This window comes from Helicoverpa armigera, chromosome 11, assembly GCF_030705265.1.
Source record: "Helicoverpa armigera isolate CAAS_96S chromosome 11, ASM3070526v1, whole genome shotgun sequence".
NCBI lineage: Eukaryota > Metazoa > Arthropoda > Insecta > Lepidoptera > Noctuidae > Helicoverpa > Helicoverpa armigera.
Window position 1 is genome coordinate 10583846 of NC_087130.1, and position 22994 is coordinate 10606839.

General features: G+C 41.4%; 1 protein-coding gene across 1 annotated transcript; it reads right to left on the bottom strand.

The window, feature by feature from the left end:
* Positions 1-30: 30 nt before the first annotated feature.
* LOC110375498 (1-phosphatidylinositol 3-phosphate 5-kinase) lies at positions 31-22941 on the bottom strand. Its single transcript, XM_064037035.1, has 32 exons — positions 22382-22941; positions 21805-21973; positions 21375-21508; positions 20919-21082; positions 20604-20687; positions 20356-20498; positions 20138-20236; positions 20005-20058; positions 19510-19671; positions 17848-18077; positions 17264-17516; positions 16231-16918; positions 15661-15856; positions 14784-14901; positions 14172-14361; positions 12493-12624; positions 12125-12215; positions 11196-11392; positions 10543-10661; positions 9306-9434; positions 6635-6757; positions 6211-6270; positions 6068-6124; positions 5880-5968; positions 4835-4962; positions 4278-4392; positions 3779-3911; positions 3073-3177; positions 2618-2737; positions 1947-2132; positions 1208-1363; positions 31-907 (listed from the first exon to the last, which is right to left on the bottom strand). The coding sequence occupies exons 1-32, from the start codon at positions 22679-22681 to the stop codon at positions 723-725; spliced, it is 5109 nt and encodes a 1702-aa protein (XP_063893105.1). The 5' UTR covers positions 22682-22941; the 3' UTR covers positions 31-722.
* Between the last annotated feature and the right edge of the window lie 53 nt (positions 22942-22994).

Here is a 22994-nt window from a genome sequence, read left to right on the forward strand (position 1 = left end):
AATATGATTTATTCTGGAACAAGGAATGTATGTGTGTTGTATAAATTATATTAATACTTTCTTATTCGCTAAGCGCAGGCTTTTTATTTCTAACATAATTTTGCTAATTTATTTATTTAATTACAAATAATATCTTTGTGAGTTTTGCACTTTTATTGCACATTCAGATCAACAGAACAGGTTAAAGTTATTATTATATATTTGTAAATATATTACAATTCGGAAGAATATGTACACAATATTTATAAGGCCAGACTACACAAACATTTCGCTAGCAAAATGTTAACCAGATGTGAAATTCACTGGGTATCATTTAAAAAATCTGATATTGTACCATGTACAAAATAAAAAAAAACAGTAATGTTTTTATTACAATCTGCATAATTTGTTTGATATTCGATTTAATTTACCACATCATCTATGTAAATAGTGTTCTGAATTCATATTTATAATGTTATGTAATATTTCTTCATAAGCTGCCTGGAGACCTCACATTTTGTGACCGGTTAATATAATTAAGCTGTCATTCTTATACAGGAGACTTGCAGCCACTTGCCTTCAAAAATTATGATGTAACCTAAACGTGATATATATTTCAATTAAAATTGATGACAAAACTGAACAATAAAACACATTGATATAATTTTTGTCCTAAAATAATTCTTCGTATACAAACCAGAACGTACAAATGGACGTAAGCTTGTTACAACCGACCCCCGAGTCTACCCATGTATAGTGTTGTACAAATGGTCCCAATGTGCGGGGCACTGCAGGAAGTACTTCTTGGTGGCGCTGCAGAACCGACTCTTGTATTGTTCGGGAGACACCACGGTGGGCTGCCCTGAACCGAGGTTCTTTTTCACTAAGTGTTCCAGCTTCTTATCCCAGGTAAATGTTCTGATGTAATCTGTGTGAGAGGTAGAATTTTAGTCCGAAATATATTTTTAAAGTAGATTAAATAAATCTATTAAATACAAAAATAGAAGAAAATTCGGAAAAAAATATTCACATTTCATCGCTTCTTATGTTTGCCATGTTTTGCTCGGTATATTGCTTAGTCGGTATTTTTGACGGTACACAAAAAACACCGCAGAAGTGACGAATGCAAATTATCAAATCAACGGTTTGAACATTTCCAGCTGCCTCCAAAATCCTGAGCATTACTTATTGCCAATGACTGAAATATAGTTAAACAATGTATACTAACCAATAATGCCAAGCACGAGCGTGTTCCCGTCGACGCCGAGCAGTAACGAGTAGTCCATCACAGTGTGTGAGGTGAGGAAGTGTGTGTCTCGCTCGACGGCCGCGAACAGGACGCTCGCCGTGTGAGACTGGATATACAGGGGACTCTCCCAACGCACTGCGAAGTGGATTCATTATTATGGTAGATGTCGTAGATGATATGAAAAGGTTTACAATTTAAGTTAGTGAAACTGGACCAGAATATTTTTGTATCAATTAATAAAAATCAACTCATGTTCGCGCAGCTCAACGGGGCCTATTACACCTATTATTATTTGACCTGGAGCGGTGATGGATCTACTGAAGTGTACACTTTTTTAGGAACTCCTTTATGTACTCCGTTGTGTACTCTTTCTATACATTACATACGCCATATATTACCCTGTATTCCATATGTGATTTCCCTAAGTATGTATACCCTATTGTACTGTTGTCTACATAATCGCTTATGGTCTTCCCTTATACGAATTTATATCAATATCGGTTAGATGTGCCCACAGTCATTTTCCAAGGGCAAATCTATCCCCGACCCGACAAGAAAATTGCATAGTAAGTTAACTAACAAACTCCCCTCCCCCCACTCAGAGACATTTAATGATTACTTAAGTCATTCCTCAGCGACAGATTTTTATAAAATTCTGTCAACGGAATGGCTTAAGTGACCATTTATTATTGTGTCAGTGTGTCCATAAGTGACATACAATTAAGCAGGTTCTCGTCCATGAGCACGGCGTTAGCAGCTTGTGGCGCGAGCGGCGCGAGGCGGTGGCGCGACGAGCCCTTCAGGTCGAAGCGCGTGGCGGCGCCGCTGCAGCCGTACCACACGTTCTCCATCACTAGGACGCCGTTACCCGCCCCGCCTACGCTGTATACGCCGAGGATGCGGGCTGGGGAATGAAAGATTAAATCAAAATCAAAAATCGTTAATTCAAACTTGGCTGCAAAACGAACGTCCAGAATTTGCAAAAGATAGCCCCCAAAAAGCCCACCCTTCACCACTTACGTAATTTTGCTGGGAAGAAGAGGTGGCGCATCAAACTCCCCAGCAACACATACTTAAATAAATGAATAGCATACTATTACAACTGGGTGTCCCAAAAGTCTTTTAAAATTTAAATTTCGAATAAAATTCAAATGGCGCGCGGGGTGCGGGGGTAGCACCAACGGTCTTTCGGATTTCATTCGCCATGGAACGTTTTACCGGAGCGGACCGTGCTTTTTGTGTGAGTTTTATTACAACAATGATTCGCTCACCAGGTCAAACTACATAGCCCTTATTACGTTTTCTACCTACTTTTATTTTTTTGAAGTTATGGGCGTCCATAAATCAACATTTTATATAACATTTTAGCATCCAGTAATCCAAACTTACCCAATAAGCTAGGCAGTTTATTCTGCCGGCAGTTGTTGACGTATCCGAAGTAATGTGGTGCAAAGTCTAAGAACTGCTGCCATTCCGGCTTCGTCATCTCTTTCAGCACGTATCTATCATCTGAACAATTTACACAAATTATTAAAAATTAATGTTATATTAGTGTACAAAATATTATATTTTTAATGAACATGAAAAACAACTTATATAAAAGTAATTTTATGTGAACAATACAGGTAGTTACCATCGTCATGGGAAAAAACAAAAGACGGAGGACTAGAAAATAAATAATACATAGGAAATATCCACCATCGGCAATATACAGTTATTAAACATATTTTGTGCTCCTTTATTCTTTGTTTTAAATTTATTCAAAAACCAGTCTTTGAATATATTTTTTTGAAAAAAAAAAAACTGTATTTTAAGCCGAAATAATGTTCATAGAATTGACTCACCTTTAGTCTTACAGAAGGTAGATCCGGACTTGCCGCCTCGCGCTGCCCACGGGACGCAGTGCGCGAGTGAACGAATGAAGCCCTCTTCTATCTCACACAGACCTTCTGTAATTAACTTTGTTATAAGTTACTAGTAAAGATAAATAAACTTTAATTATGAGTTAATGGCGTCCGCTGCCGATTTCGGCCACGGCGGCTGTTCTCATTTTTAAGGAGATCAGCCAGCTGCGCAGGACATATTATAGTGCACGAGCATTTGCGCAGACACAGGTGCACTCACTATTCCTTCACTCTCATAACCCGATGGGACGGCAACCCGACACCACCGGAAAGAGATCAGGCGCATTATGAGTTACTGATGACAATGGCCATGTAAGCCGTCATGGACTTATGATCCTGTTGACGATGGTCGTATGTAAGAATCAGTCGTACGGTCAATTAATTTTTGCCCGTTTGATAAATAATGTAATGTTATCAAACATTATATTTCTTCTAAACCGATTAAAAAAAAGGAGGTTTTTAGTTTGACTTTTATGTCAATTGGTATGTATTTGTGCGCTATAATCTCACGTTTGGGTGAACCGATTCTGATGCGGCTTCCAGCGCAGTTTATTTGACTAATACATACGGGAAAGAGAGTGAGCTTTTTTCTATTTTTTCCCAACATTGACAGGAATTTTGGTTATTTAATATTACAATGACTCACTATGGTTACTATCAATTCTGTCTTTAGCGTCATCGTTGCAGCTGCAATGATGTTCAGCGCTGAGGGGCGACAGCAGCTGATGACGGAGACGCTGGAACTGAGACGCGTAGTACACGCGACATACTAGACCGTCCTGCGGGTGAAATCAATTAGATATGTTGTTAATTTTGCAGGTGAACCATATAGCCAAATAATACCACAGATACCAACCATAACTAATACCTATTTTAACCAGATTACCAATACCTAGTTGGTATTAATGTTAGAAATCAATAGAATTGTATATCTTCATTGATTCCATGCTTTAAAAAAAAAAATTCATTCTTCAACCTTCAACAAATAAGTTTTTAGTAAAAATAAGTTTTGTCAAGTTATAAAAGGTCAAGACTTCAGAATCTACAAAATGATTCCCACTTTTCCCTAAGAAACACCCAACATCCCAAAGATACTGCGAATACTGCGATCCTCAAACGACGATGAATATTCCTCTACTCCTTACCTTGAGCAGTACTTCAACATGATCATTAGACTTGGCCACTTTCGACTTGTCTCCATCGGTTTTCTCCTTGCCTGTTGAATTCGTGTTCTCATTTTCTTCTTGTTCCGTTTGAGTGCTACAAAATACAAAACGTTATTGGTTATTCACTATTTTTTACATTGTTACAATAAGTGTGGTATAAATTTTGCTTTCAAATAAAATAAATTAATCGCTCAGAAATGGGTTGCCATGCGGCATCAAATCGTGACTTCCGAGTATAGTCTTGTAGGTAAAAAAAAAATCCGGAGAAGAGGACTAGTTTTTATTGAAATGAGATTTTTTCGCGAACGGTAAAAATATAGAGGTATACACAGCGGATCTCGGTCACGCGTTACAAAATCGCACTTACACAACACTAAATCATAATAAGAAATCTTTAAATATAATCTGTTATTTGATAGAAGATTTTAAAAAACCTAAAGTTTTATTATATTTGCAATCTCGAGGAGAGTTGTAAAATCCTGAGTTACAAGTATGATAACCCTTGACGCTCGCTATATAGTGAGGTAGGTATATACTTGTGGCGCTGCTGCGTGCGTCGGTAGGTGAGGTAGGTGAGCGAGGCGAGCGTGGCGGCGATCACGGAGCCCAGCGAGCCTGCCCGGACTGCTACCGGCACCACGCCGCTGCACAGCACCATGCCGCTCTAGTACAACAATAATAACTTACATAGTGAAAAAAAAATCATTAGTTAAATCACCTCTGTAAATAAAAGAAAACTAATAGTAAAACAAGCAACAGTTATTTCTAACGCCCGTTCCTAATCTGTCCCAATATACAAGCTGTTCATTTGCATCCGTGCCATATTCAAGGACGTAATTATGCTACTGATTCTCGACCCAAATCAACAAAAAAAAATTTTTTTTAACTTTTTTCAGAATTCCTTCAATGTCATCTAGCCGTATTTTAAACTTGGCGCGTGTGTTACTGGCCTTAAAATCATGCTGTGCCCTCAAACAAACGCAAACACAAAATACGCAACGATCCTTCATAATTTTCATTCATAAAATTGGGTTACTTCTGAAATACTACGACTTTACAATGACAAAAAAAGTAGTACGTACATATTAGCTATTTCCCGTCTACTGTAATTCCAATCGATTATTTACGTATTTTATGTCCTCTTCCTGAAGTATGGCACAAATGCAAATCAACACCTTGTATATCTATCTGTCGATAATTTGCTTACCAAAGATGCTAAATTTCTATAAGTAAATCAAAAACCCTAGAAAATACGCATACAGTACAATTTGCAATTTTTTCAAGGTAACTTTAATGGAGAATTTAATAATAATGTAAAGTAATGAACTATTCTGTACTCCGTATCTTAAGGATAGAGCCTTAAGATACATAATATATATACAGTTTTGGGCATTCATAAACTTGGTTCTAATGGAAAATGAACTACCGTAACTTTATCAACTATGGGAGTACCACAGGGCTGAATGCTAGGTCCTACATTGTTTTTAAGTTATTTTATTTTTACAGAAATTCTTTTAGTTGTATTGATTGTGATTTTAATCCGGTAATTTAATTTGTACATGGTTATGTATTGAGTCTCACCTGATTAGCTGGTTGATTATTGGACAGCAGTTGCGACAAAATCTGCCGAACCGTCTTTTTGTCGCCTTTTTCCTCATCTTCTTCCGTGCCTAAGATTAAATATACATCTTTATACATATGAACTAATGAAATGACTTTATTTGTTATGAATATTTTTTTATTAAAAACAATGTAGCTTATTATGTCACCTGTATGTTCTTTTTCCGAGTCCTTGTTGTTATCCGAGTTGAACAAATATGTTGTACCTATAATATAGAAACATTTGATTCAGTACAAACATGACTATAAAGATTCATCGAGTATCATATACATAATTGAATTTCAGTCATACCTGAGTTTTCTTTACTGCCGTCATCGCCTGAAGAGTCGTCGAGATCAGATTTATCTTCAACTGCAAAACATAATAATTGCTTAGTGTTTATACTCAAACTAGCTTCTGCCAGCGGTTTTACCCGCATCCCGTGGGAACTACTTCCCGTACCGGGATAAAAAGTAGCCTATAGTCTTCCTCGATAAATGGGCTATCTAAAACTGAAAGAAATTTTCAAACCGTACCAGTAGTTCCTGAGATTAGCGCGTTCAAACAAACAAACAAACAAACTCTTCATCTTTATAATATTAGTATAGATTGTCTATCTAAAAGAAGTAAATCATGTCCAAAATGTATCATAAATGCATTATTATTTGCCAGATCACAGAGAAGAAACTGAATAAAATTTGAATATTAAAAGGTAGGTAAAAATATAATAAGTTACCGGCGTTTTCAGGCTGTGGTTTAGTCTTAGCGGGCGGGCTGGACCATTTGTCTTGTGCATCTCGCAGCATCTTCTCTCCCGTGATGATGCGATCTGACACACTCCACAGACTACGTACTACACCTGAAATACAACCTTACATTATAACCTATTTTTTTTTATTTCACTTAAAAGGAGATCATCCATTTCGTACCCAAAACTGAAAGTGCCGGCCAGAGTAAAAAAATAATATATTCTTGTAGAGAATAATGCCCTGAACATTTTTTACTATTACAAGAATCGTCTACAATTAACCCCCCGGCTGCTATTTGACTTTGAAAATACCAAAAAATTTCACAATGTTTGGAACATTGCATTACGGCCCCAAACTGGAGAAGGCAGCCGCTGCCTTCAAAGGACTCCTACCTAACCTGGGAAGTCATCAAATGACTCCCCTCTCGCTGTGGGGAAGTCAGACTCCTACTGACTAAAACCCATCATGGGGTAGCCAGAGCCGCGGTAATTCTTTCGACTCATTCGATTCTTTAGACTGCCTCGTTGGTCTAGTGGTTGCAAGCGCGGCTGCTGTGCTCGAGGTCTCGGGTTCGATTCCTGGGTCGGGCCGAAATCGCTTTGTGGGTTTTCTTAAACTTTCACAAAGCAGCCCCAGCCAGTCTGGAAGTTGGTGATTGATTCACCCGTGCATCGGAGAGCACGTAAATGTCGATCCTGCACCTGATCTCTCTCCGGTCGTGTCGGATTGCCGTCCCATCGGGTGATGAGAGTGAAGGAATAGGGAGTGCACCTGTGTCTGCGCAAATGCTCGTGCACTATAATATGTCCTGCGCAGCTGGCTGAACTCCTTAAAATGAGAACAGCGCCGTGGCCGAATTTGGCCGTGGACGGCATTATTTATTATTAATTCTTTCGAACAATCCCGCAGCCCCGATAGGCCTTGTCCCCGCAAAAATATCGTACGATTCTTGTCGAGGATACCCTGAAGATTTTTTACTATTATAAGGAACGTCTTCGGTTAACCCCCAGGCTGCTGTTAGAGTTTAAAGGTAGAACCGTGAATAAAAAATCTATACTTGAATGTTACGGCAAATAACGTCCACAGTTTTTTTTTTAACAAATCAAACGTCTACGATATACCCCCCCCCCCTCCCTCCTGCTACACCGAGGAGCCTGTTACTGATTGTTGTGTTCCTTCTGACCATGCTGCAGGGCCGCGGTAACTCTTTCGAACCCCGAAGCCCCGCCAGGTTTTGGGGGTCGCCTGGTGTTTACTGATTCTCTGAGAGGGGCGTGAACAATGCACGCCACCGACACCTGCTGTTTCCAAGGAGACAGAGGCACTATGAGCCAAAGGAAAATCTATAGGGGCGAGGAGGAATGGGATGCCTTCGTCTCCTTCTGCGCAGCATGCCAGAAAAGGAGGCAGTGCTATAACTGAGAGTTCGCGCCTCTCATCCCATCTGCTGAGGTAGACGTGTCACCACGCGCGTTGGGTGTCGAGAAGACTCCCTGCACCGTAGACGTCGGTTTGTGGGCGGTGAGTTTAGGGAGGCTTATCGTCCCTTCGTTTCCTTGGAGACAACAGGTCCGTTTCGGCGGCGAGCGTTGACAAGTCAAGCCCTCCTCAGACAGTCAACAAACCCCAGTGGGGCCCACCAGGGTCAGAACCTGCCAGGGCTGCGGGATTGTTCGAAAGAGTTACCGCGGCCCTGGTACATTATCAGAAGGAAAATGATGGGTTTAAATCAGTAAGTCTACTCGGTGTAGCAGGAGGGGGGGTATATCGTAGACGTTCGATTAAATTCGTTCGATTCGTTAAAAAAATACTGTGGACATTATTTCCCGTAACATTCAAGTATAGATTTTTTATTCACGGTCACACTTTTAACTCAAATAGCAGTCTGGGGGTTAAACGAAGATGTTTCTTATATTAGTAAAATATCTTCAGGACATTCTCGACAAGAATCGTACGATATTTTTAGCGGGGACAAAGCCTATTGAGGCTGCGGGATTGTTCGCAAGAATTACCGCAACCCTGGTTTCTCCATGATGGGTTTTAATCAGTAAGTGTCTGACTTCCCCACAGCCCAAGTCATTTGATTCCCAGGTTGGGCAGGAGTCCTTTGAAGGCAGCGGCTGCCTTCTCCAGTTTGGGGCCGTTGTGTAATGCTCCAAACATTGTGAGATTTTTTGGTATTTTCAAAGTCAAATAGCAGACGGGGGGTTAATTGTAGACGATTCTTGTAATAGTAAAAAATCTTCAGGGCATTATTCTCTACAAGAATCTACTATTTTTTTCTTTTGGCCGGCACTTTCATTTTTGGGTACAAATTGTTCGAGACTTGAATGATCTCCTTTAGTATTAGAGATGTTATTTAATTTTAAAGTTTTATTTAAATATGCTTAATTATTCTATTGTATTTTGCCTCAGATAAACCCCAGTATGAGCATTTTTGATTATCATGCTACCGAAGACATTACTGGTAAAATAAACATTTTTATACAAATCAAACTTTTTGAAATATCTGGAGATGGCGATTTGATCACTTATTTCTCATATCTTAAAAAAACAATTCATACAATATTCAACCGTGATATTTCACCCCCACAAGTCACAACCCAACATTGCATTTCAATCTCTATTGCAAACGCCATAAAGCCTAAATTCCCTCACCAGCGGTAGTGTTGTTCTCTTGCAGGCTAGCTGAAGTTAACGCGAGGTGTATTTGTTCCATGTGCTGCTTGAAGCTTTGGTAATCTTTATCCGCATCACCGTCGGATAGACCGCTGAAAATCTCATGACCTGAAAATTGCAAAATATTATACACAAACTTAATGTTGTATGGTAGAGATATAGTTAAAAAACCGGCCAAGAGCGAGTTGGAATCGCGCAGGAAGGGTTCCGTACCATTATTTAGAAAATGAGCAAAAAAATCACGTTTGTTGTATGGGCCTCCCAAAATATTTATTTTATTCTAGTTTGCAGTTTCTAGTGTATTTGTTGTTATAGCGGCAACAGAAATACATCATGTGTGAAAATTTCAACTCTCTAACTATCACGGTTCATGAGATACAGCCTGGTGACAGACGGACGGACGGACGGACGGACGGACGGACAGAGGAGCGAAAACAATAAAGTCCCGTTTTACCCTTTGGGTACGGAACCCTATAAACGAAACATTGATTTTTCTTTTAAAAAGTATGAGAAAGAAGCCATTTTTTAAATAAAATCTAAAATATTTCTACAATGATAAATAAAACTGATAAAAAGAAGAGGATCTAAAGCTTGAACTTGAAGATTGAAAAATAGCATAATTTTATCGATACCATAGGGATGGGTCATGTCGAACACAGGTGATAATTCATATATCTACATATTTATTTATATAAAATTTCGATGATGGTCATGTAGAAAGAATTCCTTTTTTTACTATCGATTCTCTACTTTATTTCGGACTAGCTTCTGCCAGCGGTTTCACCCGCATCCCGTGGAAACTACTTCCCGCACCGCACCATAAAAAGTAGCCTATAGCCTTCCTCGATAAATGGGCTATCTAACACTGAAAGAAATTTTCAAATCGGACCAGTAGTTCCTGAGATTAGCGCGTTCAAACAAACAAACAAACTCTTCAGCTTTATAATATTAGTATAGACTAGCTGGTGCCCGCGACTTCGTCTGCGCAGGTTTAGTATTTCGAACAATATGTTTACAAATTATAGCCTATGTGTTATTCTGATGTATAAGCTATATTATTGTAAAGTTTCATTAAAATCCATTCAGTAGTTTTTGCGTGAAAGAGTAACAAACATCCATACATCCATACATACAAACTTTCGCGTTTATAATATTAGTAGGATAAGGCAGGAGGATGATGATGGTTTTCAACTGTACTATGGAGTAATGAACCAACCTTTTTGCACGAGTTCATTTAGTTGTGAGATGAGACTGTCCCTCATTTGTTTGGTGTCGTAGTTTATAGATATCATATCGGGCGGTAGTTGGATCTCGTACGGCGTTATTTTGCTGTACCTGTAGGGACGTAACATTTCAGCATGTAAGTCAATGTCGATAAAATACTATCGATATTAGTTTGTGAATTTAAAGTACTGCTGTAAGTTTAGTATTGCAAAGATTTTGTACTGTTTATTTTTAAAAAAATGGAGTCAGCTATTTACGACACTACAGTTGGGTATTGTATTGACTTATAATTTAAATAAAAAATAAATATTATTTCATAAGTATTTCTATGATATTTTAATTGCAGTGTTAACGTAATCACGCAACGTTTTATATTGCGTCTCATATTTACTCTAATCAATTAAAATCATCATAATCTAAACAGTTGACCACTGAAATTTTCAACGCTAAAAATATCTTCCCAGCTTGGGAGTTTTTTACCCGTTCTTCTTCAAAGGAAGCAACTTTTGGAATGCGCAAGTAGAATCAAACTTATTTATAGTTTTGACGTTCATAAGTGTTTGTAAATGCCGAAATAAAATAAATGATTTGACATTGAGAATTAGTTTTTGTCAAACACTGAACCTTTTTTCAGGGCTGACTGACCTAAAGCAGGCCGTAGTAAGGTGATGCACGAAGGCATGAGCATGCGCGTGCAGCGGATGCGGGCACGCGCGCACGTAGCGCGCCGCCTGCGCCCGCGCGCGCACGTAGGCGCCGAGAGACAGGCCCAGCGCCGCGCGCGACACCCGCCGCGCAGCCCCGCTCCAGCCGCACTGCTCGCAGCGCGACCAGAACATCACCTATATATAGGGCACGATTTTAAACTTCGAACGCACGCACCGAGAGCACCCAGTATACATTGGCCTGTGTTGACAAGCTTAGCAATGCACAATTATATTGTAGACCACAATCAAATGGTGTTCACAGATTGGCGCATGGCTTATTGCTGCCTGGCAACCTAGCAAACCACTTGCGATGGAGGTCGAAGTAATAACGGCTGCGGCTATTTATTTTTATACTACACTATTTACTTTATGACTACTACTATATTTGTGTAAACACCACAGGCTACGCTGGACCAAAATTCCTTTGATGTGTGCCCAAAAAAAAGACAACTCGTCGAATGCACGCCAACATACACCAATACCCCATGTACATATGTGTACCTATTGGTCACGCTTGGGCCAATGTGTACTGGAGGCTTTAGAATGCTTGATTTTAAATTTCGAACACGTATGGATTGCGCGTTGGACAGTGCTCTTCGAATGCATAAGTACACCTACATTGTTTTTTTGTAGTCAGTCACAAACATTATACAATGCTAACATTTAAAAGGGATATATTCCCGTATTTCAAAAAAATATACCTATCATCTTCCGAGCCGTTTCCCAACTACATAATAATATGTTGGTGTCGTCTTCCAGTCCAACTGTATGCAGCTGAGTTCCAAAAAAAATGCAGTAAGCAAATTCACCAAATGTTATTGAAAAAATTATAATTAAAAAAATGCAATTCTTATAATAGTGACGTACCTGTTTGCTCTGCTCCTCCCTGATTTTGTCGACGTTGCTGTGTCCGATGGTGTTGCACGTTATAGTGATGCACACATCGCCGTGCACGAATCTAAATATCGATAGTTTACATCACAATACACTTTCCAGTAAAAATACACTTTAATCATTTGAGCAAAAACCACGACAGCCAGCAATTTAGATAAAGCGTATTTTTTAAACAAGCACGATTTTGTTTGACTTAAACAACTGTTTAGTTTAAACTGACGTCGGTGAACTTGGGCCTAATAGTGGTGTTACAATATTTATGTAATATATTTTCTACGGACCTTAGATTTCCGAGACAAATATATAAAATTATTACCAAAAAAGTGCCAAAAGTGACATACCTTCTAACATGTTGGTTCATGGGCACATTACAGTTGGGCGATGTGCACTTGTAGTCGCCGTTGAAACAGTACTTCTCTAAGAACGCGCCCAGAGATATGTCGTGACGACCGTACATCTCCATTGTCACTATCCTGGAGTTTAAAACTGATGTTAATCTTTTTAACAGTAGACAGTAAATAATTAAGACTTGAGGGAGATAAGAGAGTTGCAAAACCATTTTATACCCCCGAAAATACTTCTCTTTCCACCACTTTAACATTTTTAGGACAATTTTCGTATATTTGCCAGATTTGAATTCTTGCTTCAATACCACTGACAATTGGTACGCACAATTGTTCTACTTGCTACTTACTAATTGCTCTCACACCTAAACTCCATTCATCAGAACATAGAATTGCGAAAATATGGAGAAAAAATCTTCTTCTAGTTCCTTCACCTTCTTCAGTAAATAACGTACTTACCAGGGATTAACACAGAAGTCAGGCACATTAGCGGACTTGTTGCTGAAGCTGTACAACAACAGGCTCAGTTGCTGATGGTTCTCGGGCGCTAGAGGGTCGAGCGGTTCGTTGTCGCTCGGCTTATATATGTACTTACCAGGGATTAACACAGAAGTCAGGCACATTAGCGGACTTGTTGCTGAAGCTGTACAACAACAGGCTCAGTTGCTGATGGTTCTCGGCGCTAGAGGGTCGAGCGGTTCGTTGTCGCTCGGCTTATATATGTACTTACCAGGGATTAACACAGAAGTCAGGCACATTAGCGGACTTGTTGCTGAAGCTGTACAACAACAGGCTCAGTTGCTGATGGTTCTCGGCGCTAGAGGGTCGAGCGGTTCGTTGTCGCTCGGCTTATATATGTACTTACCAGGGATTAACACAGAAGTCAGGCACATTAGCGGACTTGTTGCTGAAGCTGTACAACAACAGGCTCAGTTGCTGATGGTTCTCGGCGCTAGAGGGTCGAGCGGTTCGTTGTCGCTCGGCTTATATATGTACTTACCAGGGATTAACACAGAAGTCAGGCACATTAGCGGACTTGTTGCTGAAGCTGTACAACAACAGGCTCAGTTGCTGATGGTTCTCGGGCGCTAGAGGGTCGAGCGGTTCGTTGTCGCTCGGCTTATATATGTACTTACCAGGGATTAACACAGAAGTCAGGCACATTAGCGGACTTGTTGCTGAAGCTGTACAACAACAGGCTCAGTTGCTGATGGTTCTCGGCGCTAGAGGGTCGAGCGGTTCGTTGTCGCTCGGCTTATATATGTACTTACCAGGGATTAACACAGAAGTCAGGCACATTAGCGGACTTGTTGCTGAAGCTGTACAACAACAGGCTCAGTTGCTGATGGTTCTCGGCGCTAGAGGGTCGAGCGGTTCGTTGTCGCTCGGCTTATATATGTACTTACCAGGGATTAACACAGAAGTCAGGCACATTAGCGGACTTGTTGCTGAAGCTGTACAACAACAGGCTCAGTTGCTGATGGTTCTCGGCGCTAGAGGGTCGAGCGGTTCGTTGTCGCTCGGCTTATATATGTACTTACCAGGGATTAACACAGAAGTCAGGCACATTAGCGGACTTGTTGCTGAAGCTGTACAACAACAGGCTCAGTTGCTGATGGTTCTCGGCGCTAGAGGGTCGAGCGGTTCGTTGTCGCTCGGCTTATATATGTACTTACCAGGGATTAACACAGAAGTCAGGCACATTAGCGGACTTGTTGCTGAAGCTGTACAACAACAGGCTCAGTTGCTGATGGTTCTCGGGCGCTAGAGGGTCGAGCGGTTCGTTGTCGCTCGGCTTATCGCTAGCGTCCTGTTCTGGTTCCTTTACTTTCTTTAGTACTGACGGTTTGTAGAGGGGACATTGAGCTGAAATTACATAGACCCCATGTGAAAATTTTTAAGACTGGGTATGATAATTGGGACAATAAGTAATGTCTTCCTAAGGAGTTTGTTCTATAAGTTTTACAGTGTAAATGCAATACATAAAAACGCAAATGCCCTCTTTATTGGACATATGTAAAGTTGTCTGAGTCTAACCGAAAACTGTTTCGTAAATATTGTTAAGCTTGTGCGTAACTGCAGTAGTGGGACGCATCATTTCTGCTCTGATAGCTCTATCCATTTAACGCAAATAAGCTGGATAACTTTGGGTGAAAGATTAATGGTTTAGTTTGATGCATGCACGTGTGTATCAAGTAAGCAACTATTTCTGCCGAAGTATTTTGAAGTCACAAATTCATAGATGAAACATGAAAAAAAAATACAGAGTTAAGGGGATATAAACTCACGTTTATGTTTATCGTTATCAAGTCGACAGCCGGTGGCGCGGTAGTTCGCGAGTGCGGCTTTGAGTGTCGGGTCGTCGGCCGGCGCCGCTATAGCCATCGTAGCGAATGGATGGAGCTCCTGAAATAAACTCTTATTGTCATCTCAATTTTCTATCATCTCTTCTAACAAGTACTATATCGCCATATTAATAACATGCATTTTAAGGCAGATAGATGCTGATGATTTCGAATCAATGCGATTAAATCTATCAAAATGACAAATAGAAAGTAACCTAACGTCGTGTACCAGAGTGGCAGATTTCTAGTCCTCCCCAGTTTTCAGTTTTTCCTGTACCGACGTTACCTTAAGTCCTCTCTGTGACTCTCAGCGAGTGTCGTGGCGCCCCCTGGCTGTGGATACGGGTAGCTGAAGATCGAGCAAAGTGGCGATCCTTGGAGAAAACGTCTGTCCATAGGAGGACATGTTTTACTGGGGAGTTTGTTGCGCCACTTCTTCCCAGCAAAAACACATAGAAAGTGGTGAAGGGGGGGACATTTTGGAGGCTGCCTTTTGTTTTTGACGTTCGAGAAGTGCTGATATATCAGCCTAATTTGAATAAACGATGAATTGACGACTTTTAAACAGTGTTCTAGAGTTACCTTTAGCTCTCTCTGCTCGTGTGTGGTCCTCTGCTCGTGTCGTAGCGATCTCCGACGACGGATGCAGGTTGCTAAAGATCCCAAGAAGAGGCTTTCGTCCAGGAGTGGACGTCTTTCGATAGAAACGACGACTTTCAACATTGTTTTAGTTACCTTTAGCTTACTCTGTGAGTGCGTAGTCCTAACCGAGTGGCTTAGCAGCACACAGCACCTGCCTCCGTCCTTGTTCCCACGTTACCTTGAGCTCCGTCTGGTCGTGCGTGGGCCTGTGCTCGTGTCGTGGCGGGCGCGGCGTGTGCGGCGCGGGCGCGGGGAGCAGCGGCGCGGGGAACTGCCCGCGCAGCCCGCAGCGCCGCCCCGCCTCCGTCTCCAGGTACGGCGCCGGGATTATCATGTTCGGAGACATTGACAGCACTACGTCGTCTGTTGACCAGCTGTAAAGGTAATGAGAAGTACGAAGACCAGTCATATGCCGCTCAAATGGACTGTGCACAAAATTGGCAATGTTGCAATTACTTGACAATGTTTTTTGACCAAAAACATAAACATAGTATATAGTATGGATCAAAGCTATGGACAAACTCGAAAATAGCCACTTAAGAATTGAGAACCTCTTCCTTCTTTTAAGCTTGACTTTAAATGAATCACAGCATAAAATTTCATGAAACAGTACTTATTCAGATTCACATTCTCTTCAAGTCCCAAAAAAATGCTATGAAGATGGTGAAGGTATCCAAGAGTGTGTTCAGTAGTAGACACGATGTGTTTGCAATTTAGATTACCTATTATATTTCAAACATAAACTTACCGATCGGTATGCGTATCGGCTTTCAGCTTAGCTTCCTCCTTAGGTAAGAAAACGTCATCATCAACCGACAGCGTAGCACGCAATGGATCACTAAAATCTCTGATAGGCACACCACAACTCAACGTCTTGTCACTGTCAGTTTTACGAGCAAATAACTTCGTATTCTGCAATGGATCATCTTCAACAGAATTCTTATGGTTAACCTCATTTTGACTACCTTCTTTATTATTTGTGTCTTCCTTAATATTAGTATCGTCTTTATCACTTTTCGCATTATCTTTAACATTCGAGTTAGTAAATATATTGTCAGATCTCGAAGATTCATTGCTGTCAGTTTCGTTACTCTTTCTAGATTCTTCGTTAAACGAGTCTTGACGACTTTCAGTATCTTTTTCTGTTTCAGTATTTTGAGTATCGTTGTTTGTAATATCAGTTTTTGCTCCGTCATCTTTGGTAATGTCTGGTTCGTTAACATCATCGTCAAACGTCATGCCTGGTTCTGGCAGGATAGCTTCAATGTCTCCTAGAAATGCTTTTTCTAGTTTCCAGTTATAACAAGCTAGCAGCATGAATTTGACAACTTTTTTCACTCTAACTAGCTCTTGTAATGATGCACCTCGCAGTAGAATGCAACAAGCTAGATTTGGTTCAGCACACCCTTCGAGAACCATTAGCGTTTTACTGGAATCTGTCGACAAACGACAATATTCATGACCATGGAATACAGATTGAAAATTTTGAAAAATGTTAATGGAAATAATATGTTACGAACGTCGCGTCACCCGGCTTCTCTCTCTTTCTCGTACGTATTTACGGACGCGAGACAAAGAGTGTTTTGGGTGCATTCAGCCTCTTTATAGGTATCTAATTTACATCTTTCAGCTGAGCTTTCGGAAAGACAATATTAAAACAGTTGTAGCCGAACTGTATAGAAAAACTGATACATACGAAATTACTCATTTACTACAGTATTTACCTAACATAAAAATAAGTATAAAAAATATGTACATTTCGATAAAAAAATTATACTCACAATTTTTAACATAGAAGTTATTACAAGTCCCCAGCCGTGGCATGCCGACCCTCGCATCTATAGACGCGAGGGGGTCGGCCCTCGTAGCTCTCGCCGCACGTGCGAGGGCGTTAGGCCTCACGTGTGCGGCCAGTGCCACGCCGGCGCGGCGCAGCGCGTCCTGCACGCCGCGTGCTGCAGCGCCTCGCACGAGGACGACGCGAGGCCTTAATGCGCTAATGCGGGCCGCGCAACGTACGAGGTATTCGCGCTCCTGTGTACACGTCATATGATTACGTCCCTGCCCATTCTATCTATTAGTTTGCTGCCTAGAGAGAATTATGACATTAGCCAAATACAAGTAATGTCAATGTCCTATCTCTAATAAGCAAATCGACAAACAGAATATTGGGAATGGCCGTTAGTGTATTGGATAGTGAGATATGAAACAGCGAGTCTGAAGTTAGCTATTGGAATGCACAGATATTTTAAGGACACTGTACGTATATTGCATAGTCAATTGGGATTAGTACTCGCTAAGATATCGGTAGAAGATTATCAAGTACCTAACAAAAAATGTTTGAAGTAACATCTTTTCCACTAACCTGCATCAACACCGGTTCCAGCGAAGTTAGCTTGCCCTCAACTCGTTGATACGCTATCGAACAATCCAACAGCAATATAGTGGGGTTCGATATCTGTTGAGGCATGCCCCTGTGAGCGACATTCTTAGTGAGCACGACGCCTTGCACGACGCAGCTGTCGCGCATCGTACCGCCCGGCACCTTCTTCACTTGCACGTAGTTTCGTACATCTATGTCGTTGCTGTTCACGTCTGTATTACGGAAAAAATCTAGCTTATATTGAGATGGATAGTAAAATTTGAGCTGGGGTTGGTGTGTTGCATGGATAAGTAGACGGCAATCAACCAAGGGTGTCTAAAATAGTTGGGTCAAATTCGATCTCCCAATGACGGCTAGACTTCATGCTGCCTTTCATCAGACCAAATATCGTACCTATGTAATGGATGGACATTTTGAGGAAGAAAGTGATTCTGAGAGGGTAACCTGTCACGAGGGGTTAAACATTGTATTTTAGAGCATAAGTTCAGCACGGGCACTGCTGCATCAGCAGCCGCAGGTGCTCCATACCTGTACCTATGAGCACGTACCTAGCACGATGGTGTCTGCGGCGTGCAGGCACAGCGGGTACAGCACTTGCGCCCAGGCGGCCGGCAGCGCATGCCGAGCTAAGCACTGCCGCATCAGCAGCCGCAGGTGCTCCATACCTGTACCTATGAGCACGTACCTAGCACGATGGTGTCTGCGGCGTGCAGGCACAGCGGGTACAGCACTTGCGCCCAGGCGGCCGGCAGCGCATGCCGAGCTAAGCACTGCCGCATCAGCAGCCGCAGGTGCTCCATACCTGTACCTATGAGCACGTACCTAGCACGATGGTGTCTGCGGCGTGCAGGCACAGCGGGTACAGCACTTGCGCCCAGGCGGCCGGCAGCGCATGCCGAGCTAAGCACTGCCGCATCAGCAGCCGCAGGTGCTCCATACCTGTACCTATGAGCACGTACCTAGCACGATGGTGTCTGCGGCGTGCAGGCACAGCGGGTACAGCACTTGCGCCCAGGCGGCCGGCAGCGCATGCCGAGCTAAGCACTGCCGCATCAGCAGCCGCAGGTGCTCCATACCTGTACCTATGAGCACGTACCTAGCACGATGGTGTCTGCGGCGTGCAGGCACAGCGGGTACAGCACTTGCGCCCAGGCGGCCGGCAGCGCATGCCGAGCTAAGCACTGCCGCATCAGCAGCCGCAGGTGCTCCATACCTGTACCTATGAGCACGTACCTAGCACGATGGTGTCTGCGGCGTGCAGGCACAGCGGGTACAGCACTTGCGCCCAGGCGGCCGGCAGCGCATGCCGAGCTAAGCACTGCCGCATCAGCAGCCGCAGGTGCTCCATACCTGTACCTATGAGCACGTACCTAGCACGATGGTGTCTGCGGCGTGCAGGCACAGCGGGTACAGCACTTGCGCCCAGGCGGCCGGCAGCGCATGCCGAGCTAAGCACTGCCGCATCAGCAGCCGCAGGTGCTCCATACCTGTACCTATGAGCACGTACCTAGCACGATGGTGTCTGCGGCGTGCAGGCACAGCGGGTACAGCACTTGCGCCCAGGCGGCCGGCAGCGCATGCCGAGCTAAGCACTGCCGCATCAGCAGCCGCAGGTGCTCCATACCTGTACCTATGAGCACGTACCTAGCACGATGGTGTCTGCGGCGTGCAGGCACAGCGGGTACAGCACTTGCGCCCAGGCGGCCGGCAGCGCATGCCGAGCTAAGCACTGCCGCATCAGCAGCCGCAGGTGCTCTTCACCTGACACCACGATAGCTTTGCATATGTTCCGCGCTTCTGTTGTCCCTAGAAGTGAAAAAAAACGTCAATCTATAAATAAATAGGGACCCAGTATCGAACCCTGAGGCACTCCTTCTTTGCTGATGCCCCAAATGACGACAAAAATCAAATCTTTGGTTTTTTATGCTGTCTATGTGAAAGTAACGAATGAACAAAGATAAAACAATTACAAAAAATTTCGTTGTCACTTATCTATCAATCAGGCATATCATGGTTAACTTGATCGAATGCGTTGGAGAGATTGCATAAAATTCTGCAACCAGAAAAGTTTTTAAGATCCAATTGTAAAATGTATCCACTATTTTGTTTTCTGGCCTAACATAATATAAAAAAAAATACCTTCATTTTGTTCCATAACTGGAGCCTCTTCTTCGCTAGATGAAGATTTCCTTTCTGAAAAATTACTTCAAAAATTACTACCGAAATTAAATTTAAACTTTATGCTGTTATAATAAGATGGATTATTGCTTACCTGCTTTAGCTGTTTTGATCAGCCTTGCAGAATTCTCCCCAAGATTTAGATCTAGGCAGTATGACGACACACTTTCAACCAACCTCGTTGATTCCTCGGCTATGAAAAGAAAATACCTTCGATCAATACAGATAATTAACACCCTTAACTACTCACACCAATACAAATAAATTCATAATTGGAACATATAATTTATGAAAAACCATAGCAACTCTTACGTGATTCGTCCTCTTCATCTGTGGCCCTTGGTGGTAAGATTAAAGGTTTATACAGTGCATAGTCTGCAAATTGAGGCAGTTCCGTCATACTTTCCATATAACCTGCGCTTAATAGATTTTGGCATACTAATGTTGCCTGCGCTCTGAAAAAGAGATCGGAACTCATTCGTTGATCGTGTCCATGTTTGACGACTGAAAAAAGGCTTTATGTCTTAACCAATACGACACATTTTACTGATATTCCTTACCTAGTTTTGTTGTTAGTGTTGTCCATCACCCATTGGAGAATATCACAACCGCGCCATACTCCATTGTAGCGGACGAGACGATACCTTCAAATAATAATCATTTTGTAACAGTCCGTAACAACCACCCTAGCGATTCGCCGATGACGTATAATAAGCTTTCATCAACATCATTTGCATTTCTGAAGTTAGGCATTTGACTAATAGTAATTTTGACCATCATAAAGTCATTAGTGGCCAACTTCGGACAAAGTTTGTACGAGGAGTCAATGATTAACTTTACAAATGCAAAGTTATTTGGCGGGAACCGTACATTACCTGTGCTGCTGCGTAGGCAGCGTGAAGGTGAGTTGTCTGAAGACATCATGTAAAGCCTCCTTATGAGAAGTGCGCGTTTCACAGCGTTCCTCTTGTTCTCGAGCGAACATGAAGTTGTCACGCAACTTGCTCGCTTGCTGGGATTTGTTCTCCGGGAATTTTACCTGATGTAATATTATAATTTATTTCATCATAAAATGTGAAATAATCCTTACCTACATAATAGATGCAAAAGTAAGTTTATTTCTCTGTTATGCTTTCACGCTGTAATGGCTGAACCAATTGGAGACAGAGAGTGGCCCTGCTACTTTTTGACAACAGAACTTATAAACTATAAATGCCAGCTGCACGCAAGAATAAGCATAACGGATGGTCATTTTCCGCTTCAGCTTCAGCTCAATCAAATATCTAAAATAACTAAACAACTAAATGTTTCTGTTATAAAGTTGAACCAACCTGTAAGTTCTCCTGCAAAGTCCTCAAATCGGGAGGTATTTCTCCCGTCATGTCATTCTCCTTGAGATAACTCAGCACCACATTGCAGCAGTAATTGCAAACTCGCAATCCACCAGCACAGCCAAATATGTGCCCTAAGTTAATGGAATATTGTTTAAATTCACTATTTTATGGGTTTAATACGAGAAGCTATGCAATCTTTTTGAATAAATTAGTTTTATTATATTTGTGCTTTAATTAATGGTCATTTAAAAGGATTTACTTCTGTGTAGCTTACTCCTTATATTGGTATCTACCAATAGCCCATGAACATATATTCAGCAGTTTTCTAAACAACCAACATAGATTCTAGAGTATGTAAAACTGGATATCATATGAAAAACTAGTAACATATAAATGCATATGCACTGTCTTAAAGAATGTACATTACCTGGTACCCGTTGGCTGCAACACCTAGAACAGAATATCTGACCGCAAACACGGCAATGATGTCTTCTTCTTAGTGTACTAAACCTCGTGGCACATTCGTAACACTCCCGTGATATATCATCTGGCATCCAGTACCGAGCCAGCTCGGTATCTGCATATTTTGTACCACTCTGCAAGTTGATAAATAAAAATATATATTTTATTTAAGTTTAATTTTGTGCCACTGTGCAAGTTGATAAAAATATATCATTTATTTAATTCTATTAAATATTTGTATTTTTATTTTCAATTGTACATGTATCTCACAATAAAGATAAACACAATTTACATTATGCATACTTGCGATAACTAAGTATTTGAACCTTTATCAAGGCCTATCCTTTATTAAGTTTATAGTGTGGTAGGTAAGTGAGGTCAACACAATTAGTTTTTGCTAACATATGATAGGTATTTATATTTATTGTGCTTTGTTATTCTTTGTTTACAAGTACTGAGTAAAATTCGGTCAGTGTGCAGCCTTGATAATAGAAAATATTTTTTTATAATTTCAATAGAGGAACTAAATAAATTCTACTTACGTTAGATCCCAAGGCAATAAGACTGCTTATTCTCCTTAGAACGTTAGGTAAACTCCTTCCTTCCAGCTCTACAGCGTATGATCCCGTCTCTGGTTTCCCCACATCATATTCTTGCCTTTCATCCTCAGCTTGAGGGGCGTCTTTGCCGTCGCTCATCGCTTTATTTTGCTCAGCTGTATCGCTCGGAGAAAATATTGGAAACTTCCATAATTTATTAAAGAACGTTGACACACCACTCTGAGAGGACTCCGGTTCGTAACGAGGAAACTCTGTGATTTGTGATGTATCATATTTGTCCATAATCAGGAAATTATTATGGAATACTTAATATTAAACATTGAAAATATAATATTTTGTATTGCAGAAGCAAATCCGTCTACAATTTTTGTCATCAAACATCAACGTCAACATTATCATCAAAATGACATGACAGTGATAACGACGACCAGACTGTACGTTCAGAAATCAAGAAACAAAATTGCCGTGGTTAGAACGGAAAGTTATAAACCGATAGTTTTCTCGCGCGCGACTCATTTTTTTATACAAGTACAAACTATTGTAGATAAAAGTTATTTCCATTTTTCCGTGGTAATAATGCGCTCCACGAAATAAG

Coding starts and splice junctions, on each gene's coding strand:
- LOC110375498 (XM_064037035.1), bottom strand. CDS start 22,681: ATGGACAAATATGATACATCACAAATCACAGAGTTTCCTCGTTACGAA. Junction 6,758..9,305: donor AGAGAACAACACTACCGCTG/GTGAGGGAATTT, acceptor GTTGTATTTCAG/GTGTAGTACGTAGTCTGTGG. Junction 2,133..2,617: donor TAAACTGCCTAGCTTATTGG/GTAAGTTTGGAT, acceptor TTCATTCCCCAG/CCCGCATCCTCGGCGTATAC.